This window comes from Poecile atricapillus, chromosome 3 (assembly GCF_030490865.1).
Source record: "Poecile atricapillus isolate bPoeAtr1 chromosome 3, bPoeAtr1.hap1, whole genome shotgun sequence".
NCBI lineage: Eukaryota > Metazoa > Chordata > Aves > Passeriformes > Paridae > Poecile > Poecile atricapillus.
The window spans coordinates 87,076,701-87,098,275 of NC_081251.1; the positions used below are offsets into that span (position 1 = coordinate 87,076,701).

The 21,575-nt window shown below is 42.4% G+C and overlaps 2 protein-coding genes across 9 annotated transcripts in view; one reads left to right on the plus strand and one right to left on the minus strand.

Annotated features, from left to right (window-relative positions):
- Positions 1-1,418: 1,418 nt before the first annotated feature.
- Positions 1,419-10,646, minus strand: MCFD2 (multiple coagulation factor deficiency 2, ER cargo receptor complex subunit). 5 transcript variants are annotated; one of them, XM_058835367.1, is made up of 5 exons: positions 10,506-10,646; positions 9,607-9,758; positions 8,765-8,924; positions 7,583-7,716; positions 1,419-1,669 (listed from the first exon to the last, which is right to left on the minus strand). In XM_058835367.1, exons 2-4 carry the CDS (start codon positions 9,747-9,749, stop codon positions 7,585-7,587), a joined length of 435 nt encoding a protein of 144 aa, XP_058691350.1. In that variant the 5' UTR covers positions 9,750-9,758; positions 10,506-10,646; the 3' UTR covers positions 1,419-1,669; positions 7,583-7,584. The 5 variants fall into 5 exon arrangements, with proteins under 5 accessions (XP_058691350.1, XP_058691353.1, XP_058691349.1 ...); XM_058835370.1 differs by lacking the exon at positions 1,419-1,669 and adding an exon at positions 2,908-3,105; XM_058835366.1 differs by lacking the exon at positions 1,419-1,669 and having other exon boundaries at positions 7,012-7,716.
- A 1,239-nt stretch (positions 10,647-11,885) lies between these two features.
- TTC7A (tetratricopeptide repeat domain 7A) overlaps positions 11,886-21,575 on the plus strand; it is a 203,094-nt gene continuing 193,404 nt past the window's right edge. Inside the window, exons 1-3 of one of the 4 annotated variants that reach the window (XR_009277214.1) lie at positions 11,886-12,444; positions 14,981-15,144; positions 16,680-16,848. Coding sequence is in view for 3 of the 4 variants with exons in the window: in XM_058835342.1 (XP_058691325.1) it covers positions 12,135-12,444; positions 14,981-15,144; positions 16,680-16,848 (643 nt within the window). In the remaining variant the exon portion in view is untranslated. The remainder of the gene's footprint in view (positions 12,445-14,980; positions 15,145-16,679; positions 16,849-21,575) is intronic. The other 3 variants (XM_058835342.1, XM_058835341.1, XM_058835343.1) reach the window with 3 other exon arrangements.

The window sequence follows — 21,575 nt, forward strand, 5'->3', positions numbered from 1 at the left end:
TTGTCCAATAATAGTGATGGTTTAATGACCAATGAGAGTTTTACCTCTTGGACCTCTCTGGAAAAGAAGATCTGGGATAATAAACCTTGCTCTCTCGTATAACACATCTAGAGAGTCTATGTCATACTGCTTCGCTGTTCCTAATATAGTGTGACACTTGCCCATCATAGAGTACTGGTTCAAATCTTTCAGTTTTTCTCTTCCTACCTGTAAAATTTATTTTACTTTTGATAAGTTTTGCTTGTTGTATCTAGTCCATTTTATCTTTAGTAATTGTTTACACCCCCCTACACCCTCCCATGAATGTAATATTGTGCTGGGTTCTCAACCACCTGTACTAGTCTCTATTTTGCAGATATCTCTTGCAACTGAGGTCTATTGAAAGGTTGCAAATTAGCTGACTCCTGCTGAATTTCCTTACTTTCCTCTAAAATGACATAGTTGCACTTGGTTTCTTATTAGCACTTCTTGAATGAACTGACAGCTGTCCATAATCTGTTTTTCCTTTAGATTTGCCTCTTATTAGATCTTCTCTACCCATTCTCTGAGTTTATTGACATCTGCCTTCTTGAAATCCAGTGCTGTCGGTCACTTGGATCAGATGGCAGATGACACTATGTTCGCTGAAGTGCTGATTTCTTGTAAAATGTCCTATCTGGCAGCAGACTTTGAGTTGTATGTTACACTGCCCTCTACCTATGTGCAAAGCTGCAGTGCAGCTGAGAAAGGTTGCGACAATTACAGTGTGTATTAGGCCTTAAGATTTAAGCTGCTCTTCAGAATTTATCAGATAGAACGGGAAGAAAAATGTAAGTTCAGAGAAACTTTCTATAAGATATTAATAACTTCCCTTGTAATGCATCTCAGATTAATGTGGACAGAGGATCTATGCTAAGAAAGTGTTTAGAACACAAATTATTTGTGATAATAAATACTCCAGACTAAGGTATGCAAGGATGCTTGCCCTACCTAGTTTAATAAAAGTTTTGACCATTATGCAGGGATTCCATGTTGCAATGGACAGACAGTGAAGCTTACATGGAATGGGGGAGAGGAGGAAAAAAGGCAATAAACTTCACCTTAAGCAGAAATGGCTGATCAGACCATACTGGACCTCTGCCTTGTAAGAACAGTGACAGAAGCTCTTATATCTAATGCAAAAGTAGTTAAGACTTTAAAAAAAAAAAAAAAAAGTAGTTAAGACTTTAGTAGTTAAGACTACTAAAACCTTCCAATATTCTTTAACACTGGTTGAGACTATTGTAGATACATCATGGCCCCTCTCACAGGTCAAGGAGTCAGACCAACCTTGATACTTATGTTAGAAAGGCTTCCTATTACATAATTATTTTTATTGACAAAATTACAATGAGAGTTCCTTTACTATCACTTCACGTAAACTTGGATTCCCTAAATAATGAAAATTAATTACCAGTAACCAGTACCATCTGTAGTCAGCTTTTATGACAGCTATAAACTAATAAAAATGCAAACATCATGCTGTCAATGTGGTGGTATAAGAGGAGCAAGCCGTTCCTGTAGTCAGAGTCCTGTTGGTGGTTTAGGGTAATGCAGGTTGTTGAATCACTGTTCCATACTGCAGGGAACTGATGTGCAGTGTCCATACGCTATCTAGTGGCTCTGTCGATTATGACATTATCCCTTTCACCTGTGAATAACAGGATTAAAAAAACCTTTAGACAAAACAGGAATTTGTGAGTCTGTAACCATTCCCTAATAAATCTAAACCATTTTGATGTCATAAGTGATTAATGAAGAAACACAAAAAAGTCGTAAAGCCTGTGTGAATGTGCAGGCCAAACTCTTGATGGGGGCTTCTAGACAGTCAGTCATGTCATTAACAGAAGACTGACAGGCACTGGTCAATCTGTTAAGATCTTTCTCTTTTCTGTACAGACTTTGTTCTAGATTTATTGCTAAAAATTCCACTCAGTTTAGGAGTGCTTGAAGAACAAGCTGAGGTATCTCCTTTAGTTGCTGTATTCCGCAATATTTTGTGGTAAAAGCAGATAATTCAAATATTTTAAACACAGCGCATAGTAGACAGTAATGCAAGGCTAGATGTGTTCTCCCAAGTCAATGGGGAATGCTAATCTTCATCCCTTGAGATCATGGACTAGGAAGGCGTAAAGATCACAAGTATGATAGCTTGGCATTTAGAAAAAAAGTGAGGAACACCCAGGGAAGTGAGGGCTCTGAGACAGGCTGCTGGGAGTTTCTTCTCTGCCTGAGACCTGGCCAATAGCTGGCCAGTTCTGAGAACTAACAGTATTGTTGACCATTGAAAAGTGAGATCAACCTTGTGAATACCACCTTTTAACCCCAAGCCCAGGAGCTTCAGGCTCTCTTTGTTTCCGGCTTTGCAAGGTAACAGAACTCTGGCTAGCCCCCATTCCTCCCTCCCCCTGCCCAGGCCCGTGTGGCCCGGCGGGGACTGGGCTCAGCCTCCCACGACTCCTGGGCAGAGGATGGAGCCTGCAGGATTTCCCCGGCTCCAGGCCAGGGCCAGGCTCTGCTGCGGCCCCCCCGGGAAGCCTTGCAGGTCCTATTCCAGCAAGGTGGTTGAAGCCTTTCCCGGGGGGGGCTGACCCTAGGCTGGGCTGGACCATGGCTGCTGACATCTTGCCGATATGCCCGCCCCATGGCCTGCACAGACGGCTCCAAGCCGAAAAGCAGCTGAAAACCACTGCCTTCCTGCACTGCTGAACTGAAATCCGACACCATGAATATCTGCCGTGGCTTGAGCCAGATTTTAACCCTTTTACTACCCAGATAAGACCTGCAGATTTAATTCCTTTCCAGAGAGAAGAAAGCGAGAGTAATCAACATGTAAAGAGGCAATATAAACCATCAAAGCCAGTAATAGAAGGAGTCTAGCCTCAGATGGAAAGAAAATGAAGAGATGCTTTAATAAGATGAAATACTGTTTTGGTAAGGCCATGGAGATAGACAGTAATGTTCTGAAAAACTCCTTTAATTCATGAAAGAGTATTTTGGGGTGAATGAAGTATTTCAAAATGTAGATCTGAGCAAAGGTATCCATTGATGAAGCTGAGTAGATGGTAGTTGTGATCCCATGAGATGCTGGAACAGAGAGAGAGAAGTGAGGGTTGATGAAGACCCTTGGCCCCCAGGGAGAAAAGGGGAAAACCTCTGTTCCCAGAGATGATCGCAGAGACAGTTGAAGAGAACCTTTGCCTTTCAATAACTCATCTTTAAAATAATATTCCCTTGAGTTGACAATCCATGAACACACCTCAGGGTGGTGTGAAATGGGAGGTGGGCATGATTGTCAGAGAGTTTTTTTTCCAGATGGCTGCTATCACGGCAATGAAAAGCCATGAGAAAACTGTTTTCTTGTGGAGAACACTCCATGCAATGACAAGAGAGAACTCCTTTCTCTCCAAAGACTGATGAAAAGACTAATGTATAGTTAGTACTGTTTTAACCACCAGGTTTTGTCTCTGTTGTCAGTTGGACAAGGGAAAGGTTGGTGGTGGGGAGGAAGGGTTTCTGGAGGTTTTATTCTGATTTCTTATTCTTGTAGTTCTGTTAATAAACTTTTTTTTATCCCTTTTAAGTTTTGAGCCTGTTTTGCCCTTCTCCTAATCCATATCTCACAGCAAATGATGAGTAAGTTTTCTGGTGATTTTTAGCTACAGCTTTAAACCACCACAACAAGTAACAGCATTCTCTTTATCTTCTGTTTCTGCCAGGGATATGATTGATCTTCAGTAAAACAAACAGCCCTTCTGTTGTTATTTATCTGTGAAATGGAGATCGTACTGTTCTATGGAATCTAGAACTGCTTTATAGATAAGTACTGCTGTTGTAAAGGCCGTATTTTCTGTATTTTATATATATGAAAAAGAAAATACTTTATTTATATGTGGCCTATGACAGTACATTTAGGGTTATCATCTGAGCTACAACAAGCACACAAATTAGTTATATTTGAAAAAAATGAAGTCTGATTCACCATCACTTTCAGCAATTTTCCACTTTTCTACTTAATAACTGAGAAAGCTCCCTAGACAGCTCTTAAAACACTTACCTTTAATTGTACTTAATTACATATGTGTATTTATTTTAGAAGGCTGAGTAAAGACATGATGATGCAGACTTCAGCTTTGGTAACTTTTCTTGAACTGTTCTTTCTAAGAAAGCAGAAATTTTATTTTCTTCTTCAAAGCTGCCAATTTTGTTTTCCCTTTTCGGTAAATATTTTTTCCTAGTTATACTTCTGAACTGTTAAAACAAATTTAAAATATCTGGCAAATAATGTTCATATTACCAGCATTCATCATGATTTCCAATATGAAGCTTCTATAGTGCATGTCTTTTGCCACATACAATAGCAGTTAATAAATATGCACACAAATACAACAGAAATATATAAATGGACTTAGAAGTGGTTGCATGTGATGAGAAAACCGTGTGTAGGAGTCATGCCCTTTCATCTCAAATAAACCCAAAATTCAGAGCCTTAAGTATTGTGCTAATTTCGGCTGGCAAGGAGATAATTTTCTTCACAGTGGCTACTATGAAACTGTGTTTTGGATTTGTGCTGAAAATAGTTGGTAACACAGGGATTTTTCATTATTGCTGAGCAGAGCTTACACATAGAATCTTTTTTTCTGCCTCTCATCCCACCACACCAGGGAGAGGTGCACAAGGAGTTGAGAGAGGACAGAGCCAGTATAGCTGACCCCAAATGACCAAAGGGATATTCCTGAGCATATAGTGTCATGGTCAGCATATAAAGCCAAGGCAGATGAAGGGAGAGAGGGGGCATCTATCTGGAGTGATGGCATGTCTTCTCAAGCAATCGTTATGTATGATGGAGCCTTGCTCTCCTGACATGCACCTGCCCATGGGCAGGGGTGAAAGAATTACCTATTTTGTTTTGCTTGCACTCAGGGCTTTTGCTTTAGCTATTAAACTATCTTCATTTCAACCCCCAAGTTTTCTCACTTTTGCCCTTCTGATTCTCTCTGCCATCTTACCGGGGGGGGGCGGGGGGTGAGCGGCTCTGTAGTCCCTTGCTGCCAGCTGGGGTTAAACCACAAAAGCAGTTAAGCATATAAGAGTTGACAGGGCTACAGGCAACCTGCTTTAAGTGCTCAAAGCTGAGCAGCTTAACCTCTTCTGCCCTCTTAGCCACTAGCATTTCCTACACTTTTTTCCAATTCATCTCCAGATCATTCAGTCATTTTTAATCTCAGAAGAGATTAAAAAACAAACAAACAAAAAAAACCAAACCTGTAACTGAAAGTGTTTTTCCTTTTAAAATGACTGTAAGAGAGACGGGCTTAAAAACACATCAGTACATGAAGCACATTTTTTACTATCACTTCCAGCCTTGCATATGCTATTAGCATGCAAAAACCCCAGCTTAATTTTATTGTACAACCAGTGCAAACCTGGCCGCAAAGGTTTCAAAATAAGTAATTAGCACAAGAAAAAAATATCCAGCAATCAGGCTTCATTGCACAAACATTTAAGGAGAAGAAATAATTTCTTTTACAAATGTGTTTCTCTTGTATAAGAATAATTTTGTATAGAAAATAGCTCTTTATACATTTTACAGAAGTAGGCTAACATTTAGATTCTTCATTAATGAATAATCATTGAATGCAATTTAAGATTTCAGTTATGTTTCAGTCACCAAATATCAATAACACAGCAATACATCACTGCTCTAATAGCCTTAAACTGCTTGACTTATTGAATATTGAGTCAAGACAGTGAAAACATTTCTAGAGCCATTATAATTTGAAAACATTCAAGTAGCTTAAAACTGTTAGATTATGAAATACTTCCTGAAAGTAATACCATAATTTAAGTGTCAAGGAATATGAACTTAAACCTTAATAAGGCAGCAATACTTGCTCACTCCTGTTGGCTAATACTGGAAAACCCAAATTGAACAAAGGCTTTAATATTAAACTGGTTTACTGTTAATGTGACCTTCAAAACACTCCTAAAGGATAGGATGCTATCCAGAAGGACCTGGACAAGCTCAAGAAGTGGGCCCTACAGGAATTCTTATGAGGTTTAACAAGATGAAGTGCAAATTGCTGCATCTGGATGGAGCAACCCTGGTATCAACACAGGCTGGAGGATGAAGGGATCAAGAGCAGCACTGAGGAGAAGGACTTGTAGGTGCTGGTGCACAAAAGGCTGGACATGAGCCAGCCATGTGCACTCACAGCTCAGAAAGCCAAACTTATCATGGGCTGCATCCAAAGCAGCGTCGGCAGCAGGGCCCAGGAGGGGATTCTGCCCCTCTGCTCTGCTGAGACACCACCTGGAACCCTGCATCCAGCTCTGGGGACCCAGTACAGGAAGGATACGGACCAGCTGGAGGGAGTCCAGAGCAGGCCACCAAAACGATTAAAGGGATGGAGCACCTTTCCTGTGAAGAAAGACTGAGAGAATTGGGATTGCTCAGCCTGGAAAATAGAAGGCTTTGGGATGACTTAATTGCAGCCATCCAGTATCTGAACGGATACAAAAAAGATGGAATGGAACTCTTATAAAGAGTATGTAGTGACAGAGGCTAGGTTTAGATTAGATGTTAGGAAGAAATTCTTTACTGTGTGTGTGGGAATGCAGTAGAACAGGCTGCCCAGAGAAGTTGTAGATGCCCTAACCCTGGAGAGGGAGCACCTGAGCAACCTGGACTAGTAAAAAAGTGTCCCTGACTATGGCAGGGATGTTGGAACGGAATGATCTGTAAGGTCCCTTCCAACTGAGGCCATTCTATAATTCAAAATGAGATAGCAGAAGCTACTCTAGCAAATGCTATACAGCATTAACACAACATATAAATGTAATAAAAATACTTCCATTTTCTTAAGAAAACATGAAAGGTAGATTTAAAAAAACCCAGTGAATGAAGGTATAAAAAGTAAATTTGTAGAGGACAAAAAATTGAAAAACATATGTATATATATTTATATGTAAGGGTATGCTAGGAAGCACATGTATTTTAAAATACACAATTTATTCAAAGACTTTAAGTCCACATGGTGTCATGTGGAACTCAAACATAACCCACACTCAAATGCTTTCCCTCTACAACTGCTGTTTCAAGCACCTGTACTTATCTGCAGATTTCCTTGTAAATTAGAGGGAAGGTAAAGGCATTTACCCTTGGAATACAACTATATGCAGTAATAATGTCTTGGTTTCTAGGTATAGTTTAAAACAGAAGATGTAAGCAAATAAGAACCATAAAACCCAATGACTGCAAACCTGAAATTTAGATGCTAATGATTCTATTTAGTATTCATACAGAGCTACTTAGGAGTTTGCCTGCTGTATCCTGTGTGAGTACTATTGACACTTCCATGCTTCATGATTCAAATGCATAGTTATGTTTAGTCAAACATGGCTCTCACTCCAAATAAGCAAAACTCTTGACACATACAACTTTCAAATAAATTCAGTGGGAACTGTACACCTCTCCTTCTCACAGCACAGAGGTTGATATGAGACAGTAATGAATCACATTATACTGGTTCACATTTTCACGTGGTTAGGAGGAGAAACAAACCCTTATTCCAGTGATTTTGCAAATTCTGCATAGTCAATGTATCCATCACTGTTCTTGTCATCATCTCTCAAGACATCATCTATTAGACTAATCAGCTCTTCTTCCTTCATTGCTTGGGTATGCTCACCACCTTCCTACAAAAACAAAGTGAACAGTTCAGCAGTCTTCCCCATCTACTGGCACATGTGAGAGATCACTGACAACTAATTTTTTACTCAGCTGTTCACATTTGGCACCTAATTTGGCACTAAGTTTTATGTAATAATTTATAACAATATAAACAAATTTCATCAGGTGGAAGTTTTGAAGTCAAAGTTCATTGGATTTAAAAACATTCTGCAATCAACATTCTTGGTCAGAATTTCCAAAAGCTGAATACCACAATGTATAATGATGGACAACCATCTAATAAATATATTCTTAATTAGAGTCTTGATGTAGTATAGACACTGTAGTTTATATACACTACAGAAACACCTTGCAGTAACACAGAACTGAAAAAATTCAGCATTGTAGCTTAAAGTCAGTAAAATTCTTACTAACACCCCCTGTGGGAACACAAAGGGGTGCCTTTGCACATGAAACAGCCATTTATTCTGCTCTTGGCCCTGTATTTTTTGCCACAGGTTATTAGCAGGAAGTTGTGCTATTCTGAATTATATCTTCCAAAAGATCAATATGAGATAATGTGTTTGTATTGTGTTCCTAATGACTGGAAAGAAAAATTGAGTTTAGGAAGAGGCAAACCATAACAGGCTCATCTCATACAAATTTTCTGCAAGACTTTTTTTATAGTTTGTGTATACACAGCAGTAACAGTCTGAAGTTGAAAACAGTGTCATATCACATGATATTTCTACAAATTCTCATGCTCCACTTTGGATGATTTCCCTTTCTCCTCATCCCTACCTGCCAAAGTAAGCCCTCTGTAAAATTATTTTCACACTGCAGCCGTTCCTGATTCTAGAGTTAAAACTAAACTGGAAACTTCCTAAAAACTGCAATGTGACATGAAAAACTGTGATAATGTACATTTATAAATTCAACCAGAACTATCAGGAGAAAAACAGTCTTATTTTCAGGCAAAACTGTAACTGCACTGAAGATGTGTTGCAACTGTTGTGCTGCTTTTAGAGTCAGAACTGTTTCCAAGCACATCTGCCCTTGCAAAACTACACCAACCTCTTTGTGGACATGTGAGATAGCAGTAGCAAGTTCTAACCCATCTAGCAAATTATTGCCATCATAATCATGCATTTTGAAGTAATGGAGCTGCAACTCTTGTGGAGACATCTCAGATTCTGGTTTCTCGATAACACCTTCCAAGTGTTCCATGATGTGTCTAAGAAAAACAAAACCCACAACATTTCCATCAGTTAATATTTAATGCTCTGTTTACAGCAAATTTAGTCCTTGATCAAATATTTTACATCTAAAAGCACCCTGGACAACTAAAAGCTACAGTTTGATACCAAGATAAAGGGGGCACAAAGGTTGTTTGTTAGAGGGACTGTAGAGGCCTCTAAGACCTTAGACAGCTATTTCTATTTCTTCTGGCCTACTTAGAAGGCTATCAAAACAACTGAAGCAGAGCCCAAAGTCTCTTTTTGGCTGTCTTCCAAAGCACAGGAACTGGAGGAAGCTCTTTCCCAGTCAATCATTAAGTGTTCTAGGGAGTTTTATTTGCTGCTAGAACTGTTCTACATTTATAAAGAAGCAAATGAGAAAATTAACTCTACCTGTTAGGAGTATGACTTTGTCTAAAGTATGCTGATGTGGGTAAGCATGATTTCTGTAAGAAATTTTTTAAAGCATAAGTAGAAGGGTCTCCAGAGACACCCTTCTAGATCTCATATCTCTACAAGTTTATCAAGCAAGCATGTCTCATATCTGGCTTTAGCTAATCATACAACATTCTGAGAAAACAGGGTGCCCTAGGCTTAACTGCAACTTGCGTAACAGTTTAGAGATAAAAAAAATCATTAAGAAGTAAAGTTTACATTTTTAGAACATGGAACACATACTCTTTATCTTGTACCAAATTCTTATCAAGGCGAATATTTGAATGTTGACTCTCTCCTACATGTTCCTCAGCTAGGGCAGATATGAAGAATGCAGCCATAGCAAAGCAGAATAGCAAACGTGTTCTGAACATCCTTTGGGCCATTGCAATCTCCTACAAAAAGGAAAATACCCCCCTCCCCCCCAAAAAAAACCAGATGAAAAATGCAATCTACTTTCAGCAAATTTAGACACTGCTTAGAAACAGCCCCATTAAATTTCAGAATAGAAGAACTCGATGCAATGGAAACTCTTGGCAAGCAAAGAATAAGAGAACTCAAATTAAGAGTTTTTATGAGTCCCAGTAATTTCCAGATAATGTCTTTTTTTGATGCACACACCTTAGCCCTGCTTGGGTTTTCATATACTTTCCAGATAAAAAAGCAAGCATGCCCTCTGCCTCAGGCAAACCTTACCCCACAGCTAAGGGAGCAAAGTTCGCTTACGGCATCTAAGCGGCTCCATCTAATTAGTGGCTCTATTAAGACTGAATTGCCTAAGGGCCGCACAGCCGTGAAGACGTCATGCAGCCACACGTGTACGCAATTCACGGGCAGGTGACACAGTAGAGAGCTTCAGAGGGGCCAAGCGCGCTGCCGAGAGCAGCCAAAGCGCGGGCTGGCGGCTTACGCTCCCGTTCTTCTCCCAGCCCCAGCTGAAGCTATCCCCGGTTCCATCGGCATGTCGCTGGCCATCAGCCAGGCTCCCAAACCCGGCTTAGGGATCCCTGAGGAAGCGCCAATGCAGCGGGATGGAGCTGGGCCCACTGCCCCCCGTCCAGGCCCAAGCATCCCCGCTCCAGCACCGGCTGTCGGGGCGGGCGGAGAGGCCCCGCCGCCGGCACCGCCGGCAGATTACATACCCTCGGCCGTGTCTCCGCTGTGCCACGGGCTCCGGGCTAGACGCGAGCTGGACACCATTCCCGGAATCACCCCTGACCCGGCGCTGCCCCGCCCGCTCCACCGCCCATTGGCCACTCCGCTCGGCCCCGCCCCGCCTCGCGGGTAACGTCACCGCTCCCGGAGCTCCACGTGGAGCCCTTGCGGCGGCGCAGGTGCGGCGAGGCCACGCCCATCACGCCGTGCGGCTGGGCGCGCGCATTCAGGTGTACGTGGGGGGCTGCGGGCCCCGGTAGGTGACGAGCTATCCATGAGCCAGCAGTGTCCCGTGGCTAAGGCTGTCCTGTGCTGCATTAGGAAGAGCATTGCCAGCAGGTTGAGGGAGGTGATCCTGCTCCTCTACTCAGCCCTGGTGTGGCCACATGTGGAGTGCGTCCAGTTCTGGTCTCCTCAGTACAAAAGAGAAATGGAGCTCCTGAGTGGGTTCAGTGGAGGGTAACAAAGGTGATTAAGGGACTGGAACATCTCTTACCAGGAAAGGCTGGAGGAGTTCAGCCTAGAGAAGAGAACTGAGAGGGCACCTTATAAATGTATACAAGCATAGATATATGTGTATACATATATATGTGTGTGTGTATATATATAGTGTACACAAGGGAAGTGCCAAGAGGATGGAGCCAGGCTCTACTCAATGGTGCTGAGCAAAAGAAGAGACAATAGGCAGAAACTGATACACAGAAAATTTTACCTGAACATGACCAAGAACTTCTTTGCTTTGTGGGTGACTGAACACAGGTACAGATCGTCCAGAGACATTTTGTGGAGTCTCCATCAATAAGGATATTCAGGAACTGCCTGGATGCAATCCTGTGCCATGTGCTCTAGGATGACGCTGCTTGAGCAGGGGAGCTTGGACCAGATAGATGACCCACTTGCAACCTGGCCCATTCTGGGCACTGTGTGGTCTTGACGATCCTGGCCTTTGATGCAGATAATTCCCTCCCACAGGATGCATTGGAGGGATCCCACTGGTGATACCCTAGGCAGAACCTAGGACTGCAGTGGTGGAGCTGGTGGCAGTGAGGCCTAGCATGTGTCCCATTCCTAGGGCAGTCCCCAGCTGCCCCTGCTCTGGTTGCTTCCCTTTCACCCCATTCACAAAGGACTGCCATGGTTCCTGCCCTGCTCCTTGAGTGGGAATTGCTGTAGCCTCTCCCCAGTGCCCACTGCAATTTATAAACTGTGTCTTCTGTGCTTCCCCTCACACCCCACGCCACAGATTTCACTGTTTCCATACTGGACACCTACACAACCACTGCTTTGGCCTCTCGAGGTCAACAACCCTCGAGCAAACCTCGGCCCCGGGGAGCTGGGGATAGCTTTTGGCCCGTTCCTTACGCATCGCCTGGGTGTCTCGTGTCGAAGTTGCTGCTGCAGGGGGCGGTGGCCCTGGGGATCAACATGCAGAGAGTCACCCTGGGGTGGCTTCAGAGGGCGGCGGTGGGGGAACAGCATTTCCGGCCTGTCTCGCCCAGGCAGGGAGCGAGAGGCCACACCCGCGGTGCCGGGACAGCGGCCGCCGGTGCGGAACGCGGCTCCGTGCCCGGGCGTCAGGCGAGAGGCGTCAGGGAGTGGCGACGACAGCAGATGCCATGTCCCTGGCCGCAGCCCTCGGGCAGGGAGTGCCGGCCGCCCGCGCCCCTCGGCACCTGGTGGATCCACGGCCCCGGCGGCAGATCCCGGGAGGCGCCGCCGGGGACTCCCTACGGGCTGGGGCGGGGCGGGTCCGTCTCGGCGCTAAGATGGCGGCGAAGGGCTCACACTCGCACGTGAAGCTGGAGGCGGAGATCGAGCGGTGCCGGGCGGAGGGGTACTGGGGGCGACTCCGCCACCTCGCACAGCAGCTGCTGCCGCCGTGGCCCCCGCGGAAGGCGAAGGCGGTGAGGGGCGCGCAGGACGCAGGTAAGCGGCAGCGGGGAGCGGGCGTGGCGGCTGCCAGTACTGACCCGCCTGGGCGTGGGGTGGCGGTGGGGCCAGCTGCTCGCCCCCTGTCGCCGCTTGGTCTCGGCAGCCCTGCGCCGGTGGGGTGGCATGGGCGGGAGCTGCGGCTTGCGCGGCGTCGTCTGCCGTCCCGTGCCTGCGTCCCGGCCCGGCAGCAGGAGGGACAGAGGGATGCCTGTGAGAGGCGGATGGAGCCCAGGAAGCTGCGTTCGGGAAGATCGCGCTGCGCTTCCTCTTGGTGTCATAGCTTCCAAGCCCGCCGGGCAGCGAGGGGTGGCTGCCGAGCTTTCGGGATGCCGCCCCCGCCGCGGTCAGCGCCGGGGCGCAGGTGGCGGCTGCCCGGCTCCGAGCCCGTTCTGGATGTACCCAGCCCGTTTGGGCTGCGGCCGAACCGGCCCCGTTTGGAAAGGTCTCTTAAGCCTCTCGATGCGTGTCATGTTGCTTCCTTCTTGCCCCCTGCTCAGCGCTATTCCTGGGTGGGTGCCCTTGTGTTACCTCTCTCCATTTCCGAGGGGCACTGCTTTACTTAAAAGCTGTAACATGTGAAACAGGTTTCATAAATAATAAATATAGTAGCATTTTTTTTTTTCCCGTTACAACACACTGATTTACTGTTTTTTTTCTTTTCTTTTTTTTTTTTTTTAAATGGAGTCTTTTGTAACAAGTGAGGCAGCATAACTCAGTCTGAGGTCGGCAAGTAAGTTGTGAACGGGACCTGATCATACCCACGGTAGTGGTACAAAGGATTCTGCCACTGAAGTCAGAGGAGCTACTTCTGGGAATTAACCCCCTTCTTTAGGGGAGTGTTTCCAGAATATGGCCCTTGCGTTGAATACTTCTGGCGTGCCTTAAACTTCACAATGGGAACCATGATGGGGGAGATGTTGGTAGTTTATTGCATGTTTATTTTTGAGGCTTTCCAAGTATTTACATCAAACCCTGTGCTGAGAATCATTGGGCCAACCTTTGAACTTTAGTCAGGTTTCAGCTGTGTTTTCCCAGGTGCAGAGATCACCATGCACTTTGTGGGCATTAGTAGTTGAAGAGTTCATAGTAGTTTCTTTCCTTGTAATTAAGAGATATAACAACAGTATGATCGCTGTAAAAACATCAGTTGTTAATTTGATGCTATGTCATCATAACTTGCTAGTTACACAAGAGTAATGCTTTGTTATTGCTACAGAGCTTCCTTCAGCAGGTTTTGTTCTTCTAGAAATGATTGTGTGTTTGGATGGGATTTTTTTAACAGTAGTATTTGCTTTGTGAGGTTCTGTGTATTTATTTCTTAGTTGTCTATGATCTTACCTAGTTCCTTAAGTTTGATTAAGAGGTTAATGGCTACCTGAAAACACTTTAGTGTGTAGAAATTATTGCATGCAAGTTTGGGGGGACAACTTGAACCCTTCTCGTTTTACATACCTGTACTTTGTTTAGCTACAGACCTTGCAACCTGCAGTGAGCAGGAAGAGCTATGGTTATAATTTGATATGTAGCTGAACACTTAGGCCACAACAACAAAAAAGTCTAAATCACCACAAAGTTTATTATTATATGCTGTATGTGGTGGATAGGGAGAAAGTGGGCATAGGGTGTCTCCTGGACTGGAAATACAGAAATAGGTACACTACTGTGTTTCACTTATTCTCAAATATCAGACTTTGAAACATAGAATATATATGAAATATAGGGCTGGACTCTTTGGTATTCAAAGATTTCCTTACCTGGCTTGCCCCACTAGTCTGCTGACGGAGGTATTGTTGTTATGAATGAACTGCAGAAATGGGCCTGTCATGTAAGAATGCTGAGTACTTTGGCAGATGAAACATGTTTTTTCAGCATGATTGCCACATTGCATGATTCTTCCTGCTGTATCCATTGCTGCTACCTGTGTTTGAGTGTCTCTTCTGTGAAACTGTGAACAGGGATGGATTTTAATGTGGAAAGAGTTTTATGTGGCATGTTAATTACAGCAGAGGATCAGTCCTTTTGTGTCTTTAGTAACTGACATGTAGAGTGTGTGTAACTTATGCTTTTAATTTTTTTTCTGTATACCTTCAGGAAAATTGTTAAAGTTTTTGATGCAGTTACTGCTGTCTCTTCTCTGCAGTCTAAAGCATTCATTTCATGCTTGTAAATAAAAAGCATCCACTGAAGTATTTGCAAAGTTTGGTCTTACACTTTTGGAAGGAGTTTTGTGAGGAAAATTATTAACTATAATTACTAACGATTAGTGACAATGTAAGAAGGAATGGTGCTGCCAAAATTAAAGGATTAAAGAGGGAAAATATTCAAATTACAACAAAGTGTTGTTTCATTTTTCCATACAAAACATACTGTTTCCACTAGATATAAGTTAATGGAATTTTTTTTTTGTCTGAGTTCTTCCTTATCCCCTCATATGAGTTGTCTCAAAGGTGTGTTGTTTTGTTTTTGTAATTCTGTTTATCATCAGTATGGCAGTAAGCAATGTTCCTTACTGTTTGGTGTGTGCTTTCAGAGGACCATGGGAGTTTGTTGCTTGCAGAAGCTCTGCTGGAGGAATGTTTGAAGGAAAACTTTGCCAAACTGAAGGACTCAATTCCACTGTCAGAGAAGAGTGAGCCCAAACTGAGTGAAGCTAAACAGTATCTGACCAATATCTTAAGCAGAGGGAAACTAAGAGTAAGTGGGCTCTATTGTCATAATTCCTGCCAACTGGATACTTTTTTCATATGATTATTAGTCTGATACAGGGTGTGGGTGTTGCCTGTTCATGTCCATGGATGTACAGTGCTGTATTGTAGGTGATACTAAGAGACTGGTAATTCCCTTAGGCAAGATTTTATGTTGTGAGACTTGCTTTTTCATATGCAAAGAAATTTTGTGCTACAAGGACAAAAAAAAAAAAAATCCTGTTTCTTTTTTCTTAATTGGAAAGAAGCAGGATAAGTACTTAGAATTTCTCTTAGGTAGTGGGGTGTAGCCACATAAGAATGCTGTCAGGCCAGCGCAGCAGAGTGATCTACTGCTGCTCCAGATCTTAGGGAATTGTGCACAACTGGTTAGTCCCTGATTGGAGAAAAATGTGCCACAAGCTGCTGTCAGGAACTTAGGGTTGTGCTGGGAGGGCTACAGCCTTGCACTGCCTTCGGTATCTATTAGACAAGTAATGCTTTTATTTTGTTTTGTGATTTGGATGTGTGGCTGGTAGCTGCTTGTCAACTCAGTTGCAGAGCTTCAGGAGGATTTTAATACTCTCCTTTGATGGCATACTGCTGCGTTGGTGTCCTTTGACACACAATTGGATAACTGTTTAGATGTAAATGAATTACAACATTCATAGACTTTTGTTACTTTTGGTCCTGAAATTGCCAGGCTAGTTTAGTTAGCTTGGAAATGTATATTATATTTTCACCATGTTAATTTCCAATGAGCAAGGTCAGTCTATTTAGAGCATAAAATGGAGGGAGTAAGGAAGGGGAGTCTGTCCAACCCTGTTTCTTTATAGTTCAGCCCCATTAACAGTCAGAACTACTGAATTCTTCCAGTTCCTTGTGTTTAGTTTGGCTGCATGAATTGCTATTACTGTTTCTCTGCTAGTGGTGACTTAGCTACTATTGCTGTGTTGATTGCATGCATTAAAAAAATGGGTATGAAGGCTTAGGAACCTTTTCATGCTTTCCCAAGGGTCTGAACAAATGTGTTTTACTGAAGTTCTGTTACATTTGTTTTCAATCCTTAAATAAAACGAATCTTAGAAACAGCAGATGTGCCTTCTTCCGTTTTATCACTTATGTGTGAAAATTCTTTGACAACTAAAGAAAACTTGGGTGTTTTCTCACTCTTTTATTAAATATATAGAGGAGAGGAGAGTGCTTGTCTAAAAAGTGGTGTTTACTGTCTAGTTTAAAAGCAGGGATTTTTCTTAGTTTGTGTGTAGGTAATTCTGACAATGCCAGCCATTTATGTGCTCTTTGTGGCTGGTGAATTGATAGAGCAGGTCAGCTGAGACCAAAAAGTTGGGTTACAAACTATATTTAAAAACTGAGCTCCAAAGTGGTTGACTGACCTTCATTGCCTACTGCTCTCATGAGTTTAGCCCTTGTAGTTGTGAGAGGAAAGCATTCTAAGCCTGCCTAATTTGCTGTGGAGTACTTTAGTCTTCCTGTCTGGTATTTCCCCCTGTAAACATTTTTTCTCTCCCTGCTCCATTTCAGCCGAAGTATATGACAGAAGCTATGCTGATCCTAGGAAAGCTTCATTATGTGGAGGGATGCTACAGAGATGCCATCAGCATGTATGCAAAAGCAGGGATTGATGACCTTTCAACCAAAGATGAACCTCTGTATGTGCTGCGTTTGGTAACTGAAGCCTTTGTTGTTAAAGGTAAAGGACCATGTGTGTATATTTGAAGTATGCTGGTTTTAGGTTGAAGCTGTTTCTCCAAGTGCTTTGGTTGGAGCAGGATTAGGGCAAAAATGTATGCTGTTGAAAATCTTAGATGGTATGGTCTGTGTAGTTTCAAACTTAAAAGGCATTATGGAGTCTTAGTTTGTGGTTTTTAAACTTGGCTGGCTTATAAAGAAAAGCTTGAAATTGGAACTCTTGTGATAACTCTAGGCTGTAAGTCAGCGACATGCTTGAGCTTGTGTGTCCATTTTGGGAAAATCTAAATCAAGCCTTTGGCTGAACTGGAGCCTATGCTTTCTCTTAGAAAGAGTTCATATACTTGTACATTTCAGTGATTTCTGTGAATTAAACAATGACATTGTCTCCAAGTTTTAAACTTTGAACTAACAGAATATGTGCTTTCTAAGCAGGTAGTATTTTTTGCAATGCATGTCACACAGTATCAGACCTTATGTACAAGCAGGAATCTCTCCTTCCCCTTGTAACTCTACAGACATTGCACTGTTCCAGAGATTCTAATTAAAACTACCTCTGTGGGCAGTGAAATCACATTTCCTTTTTGAGTGGGGGAAAGGAAGACTCTTGTCAGTTTTTGACTTGGGAGGAGAAAAAGATCAATAATCTCCTTCATTTGCTTTCAGTTTCTTTATAAATGTTTCTCAAGTACTGCTACCTATCTACTGCTTTCTACTCTTTTCAGCATGTCCACCAGCTAATTAGGTGAATGAGAACTCTGATGATCAGATACCTTCAACTGGTATGTAAAAGAGTGATACCAAATCGACCCAAAATACTGTTTGACTGGGCTGCTAGTATTACTGATAATAATATGAATCATTCTGGTTTTTTTGAAACCTTGTTTGTGCTGCTTTGCTTGCTTTGATTTTTGTTCCCAATGGTACTGATCAAATCTCTGCTTCATTAGTGAGTTTTGTGGAGCAGGAGTAATTTACTTGTACTTCACACTGACACTTGCATGGTGCAGAGGAGTGACTAATTGCCAGTGCATTCTCAGCAGTGTATTTGAGAGCAACTCCTGGTGCGCTCCGGAGTCTGTACTGTCCTTATTGGGAAGCAGATACAACCCTTGGTGAGGTGTGGGTGTAATGATAATGTGTGTGTGGAAACTGATGAAATAACCCTGTTGTTTTAAGACCCCTTGTGTTGTGTTGACTACCTAACTTAAACATGAAGATTTTGGAGGTGTTTACTTCAGTGTCAGGCAATTCTTTTGGTTTCTTTCCCTCTGCAGTTTAGCATGGAATGTAAATACCGTGTTGCCTCTGTAAGCCTGTCTCTGCCATTGCAGAGAAGCCTCTGTGCTGTCATGGTTCCACAGTCTTTATCCTGCATGATGATTATTTTCATATTAGCTAAGATATCAAGAGTATTCAGTATTCTACCAAAGTTACTGGCAGAAAAAAGTCTAGCAGAGTGGAGCTTGTCTAGCTGAGTTTGGAGAGGGCACTCACTGCTGCCATGATTGTTCCCTTATGCCGTGTTCCGTCAGCCTCCCACTCTTATGTTAGCACTTCGTGCAGGTAGCTATGACAATAGCAGTGTAGATTTAAATTTTAATTTTAAAACGTATGTCCAGGCTGTGTCTACAGGGCAAGTAACAATATGGAGGTGAATTACTTAAAATTCGTTGATACTTTATGCCATAGATCTTTCTCATTCCCCTTTTTAATTTGGTATCTTTCTAGAAATTATGTTGATCCATACTATATTACTGCCTTTGGTTGAACTATTGGTTGTTTATGCAATCTGAAACCTTCTTTAAAGATGCTCTTGAATGTTGCTGGAAGTAAAATTTTTGCAGGAGCCACTTAGGCAAATGTCCAGAAAAGCCACAGTCCTATCTATTTCAAGGCAGAAGTTAGGTTCCCCACTTAGTTTCTTGTTCACATTTTCAGAAATGGGAGAAAGCTGTTGATTTAATAGAATATCCCAGTTCATCCAGCATTAGTTAAAGCAACAGAACTTTATATCACCTCATAGTGTGAATTTGGAACTACCTCAGTTTCATGTCGGTAATTCTGGTGAATTATGCCTGTATGCAGAATGGCTGCATGGGTTCTCAAGCACTCAGGATTAGGCTAAAAAGGTCATGGAAGAAAGAACAGTCAGATAAAAGGCTTATTTTTTTAATGTTGACACCCTTTTAATGTTGGAAATTAATGAAAACGTAACAAGAAAGATGTGGGATACAGTGGGAGGAGTTGCACAGATAAAATCAATTGTAGAAATCCAGCAAAAACAAGTTTCCTTCCTTAGAGAACCTTTTAACCTCTGCAACACTGAACTAAATCTTTGAAGTCTTTCTCTGGAAGTCCACAGCATGTACTAGGTTCCTATTACCTAAGAGTAATAAGAGGCAGTATGGATTTACACCCTTATGTTTGGATTGAAGAAGTTGAGCAGGGAAAAAATTTCTTGCTTGTCTTCTCAGTAAACTTCCACATAAGGTGAGTATCAAGAAGTAAACATTGAAGTTCTGTATCAGTGGGAGGGCTTGTGCAATTGACAAGTTGCAGGAGAAATGGCAGAGAGAGCAAGATTCTTCAGTGTCTGGTTGGACTGCTGCTTCCTGTTCTGTTTCTAAATCCCTACATTGTGAGGAGACAAGTTTTGTGGGTGCTGTGAGTGGAGCTCTGACAACAGTTTGATTTTTCATTATGACTAATTTTAACCTAATTGGTTAGTTAATAGGTGGTTTGTTTGTACTTGTCTCCTTCCTCCCCATTCTCCATTAAGTCAATCCCTCCTTAAAATTTTACCTCTGCTCAGTTCACATTACTGCTGGTAAACTTTGATGCAAGCAACTCCGTATTAAAAAACAGTATAGAGTAAGCAAACTTTGCTTCTAATTAAATTAGGACACACTGTGGCTTTGTTACCTGACGGTGTCCATTTAAAACAGGAAGCAAAAAAGACCTCGGAACAAAATGTGTAGCTGTCAGAACACACTGGTTTCCCTCTGTGCTTGCTGCAGAAACTCTGCAGATATCTCTCTCTCCAAAAGGAATAAATCTTCCTGGTAGTAGGTTGGGCTACTACACTACCTAACCCGTACAAAACACTGTGTAGCTCTAGCAAGGGCTTCAGCATACTTATGCTCCAAGAAAGAGTCTTCTGTGATGTGGCAATGTTTGCTGTGCTGCTGAGAGTGGAACAAGAGCTCCCTTTAACCGAGGCAGGCTGTTCCCAGCCTTGGTAATGGTGAGTCAGGCAGGGCTCATGTGTCTTGTGGGCTCTGTCTTTATAATGACTGAGAGGGGCTTTATCTTGTGGTCAGGGATATGTCAGAGCTGCTGCAAGGGGAGTCAGTCCTGTGCTGAGGGGTTCCCTGTGTCTGTCAGGCCAGGCACTGGACTTATCTACCTGGAGTGGGGTAGCCTGGAGAGAGCTACCTATCTATATTTGTGCAGCAATGCCATAGGATTGCACATGGGATCTAGTTTCTAAATGGATTTCTAGAGAGTTAAAGCTTTAAAAGTCCCACTGCCTATTTTTCTCCTTTTCTCCCAGTCCATCCTGTAATTTTTGTAATTTAGTCACTTTTGTGTTATTATTGGCCATTTGGCAACTCGCGGTGCATTTAATTTGTGCAGCTGCAGCCTGAATTCTGTAGAGTCAGAAGCTGGCTGTTCTTGGATGATTCATCTCCTCTTCAAATGGCGTCTGACACGGTTGATGTGAATGGTGTTGTACAATACAGCCGCTTCTTGGGTGACTCTGAGAGAAGACTGTGGACTAAGTTGAGATTTATCCCTTGTGATTTTGTTTCTAAGTGGTTTTGTTCTTTAGTGTTTGGGGTTTTTTTACTTTAGAAAAGATATCAATTTTATCAAAGGGCTGCAGTGTGAGAAGAGAACAAGGTGATAATATGTCTGTAAGAAGCCTTGATCGTAGTCTGCATTTTATTGTAACAAATCCAGCCACAAGTCACATCTATGAGGAAATGAGGCTGTGTTAGTGCAGTGGTACAGAGCTTTCTGTATTTAGTTCTTGGACCCATTTTAGTCATTTAAAGATGCTTAGGATCTGTGATGTGATGCTTTTGACAAACCGAAGATAAAATCTTGAGACAAACATTGCTGGATTGAGCCACTGATATTTAGAGTTCTCATAAGAGCTGTGAGCAATATTTCTGAAAACAAAACCTTGAAACTACCCATGTGAGGGTTTTTCCTGTGTTTGATAATGCTAAACAGCCTGGAACCTGCTTCCAGTGTCCTGGGTTCAGCACATCTTGGTTTGGATTATTTTGTGTTTGTTCGGTCTTAGAACAAATTACTGAGCTTACGTGTGTTCCTGTTTCTCTTGAGGTTGTATGTTTTAAAAATTCAGTGGTAATGAGATTTATATGCTTGGAATTATATTGTTTTGCTTTCTGCCCATGTGAAATTATTGTCTTGGGCTTCTAATACTGGAAGTGGTTATTTGGAGATTCTGGTGGTGCTCTGAAAGGAGAATGGTGATATCACAGACATAAACAGAAACCTGACCTTTTACTCAGCTGGTTTAAAAACTATTTGCTTGGTTTTAATCATTGTTTTAAATTGACCAAGTGAAGCCTCAAAATTTGAATAAACTCTTAAACTTCTTAGTGATTGTTCTGCTTAATTAGTTCCTTGTTTTGCATTTTTCTTGTCTTGCACTACTGTTCAAAACAGTGGAAACTGATGAATGAGAACTCT

Coding starts and splice junctions, on each gene's coding strand:
- MCFD2 (XM_058835367.1), bottom strand. CDS start 9,749: ATGGCCCAAAGGATGTTCAGAACACGTTTGCTATTCTGCTTTGCTATG. Junction 8,925..9,606: donor AATTTGGTACAAGATAAAGA/GTATGTGTTCCA, acceptor TGTTTTTCTTAG/ACACATCATGGAACACTTGG. Junction 7,717..8,764: donor TCTCACATGTCCACAAAGAG/GTTGGTGTAGTT, acceptor TTGTTTTTGTAG/GAAGGTGGTGAGCATACCCA.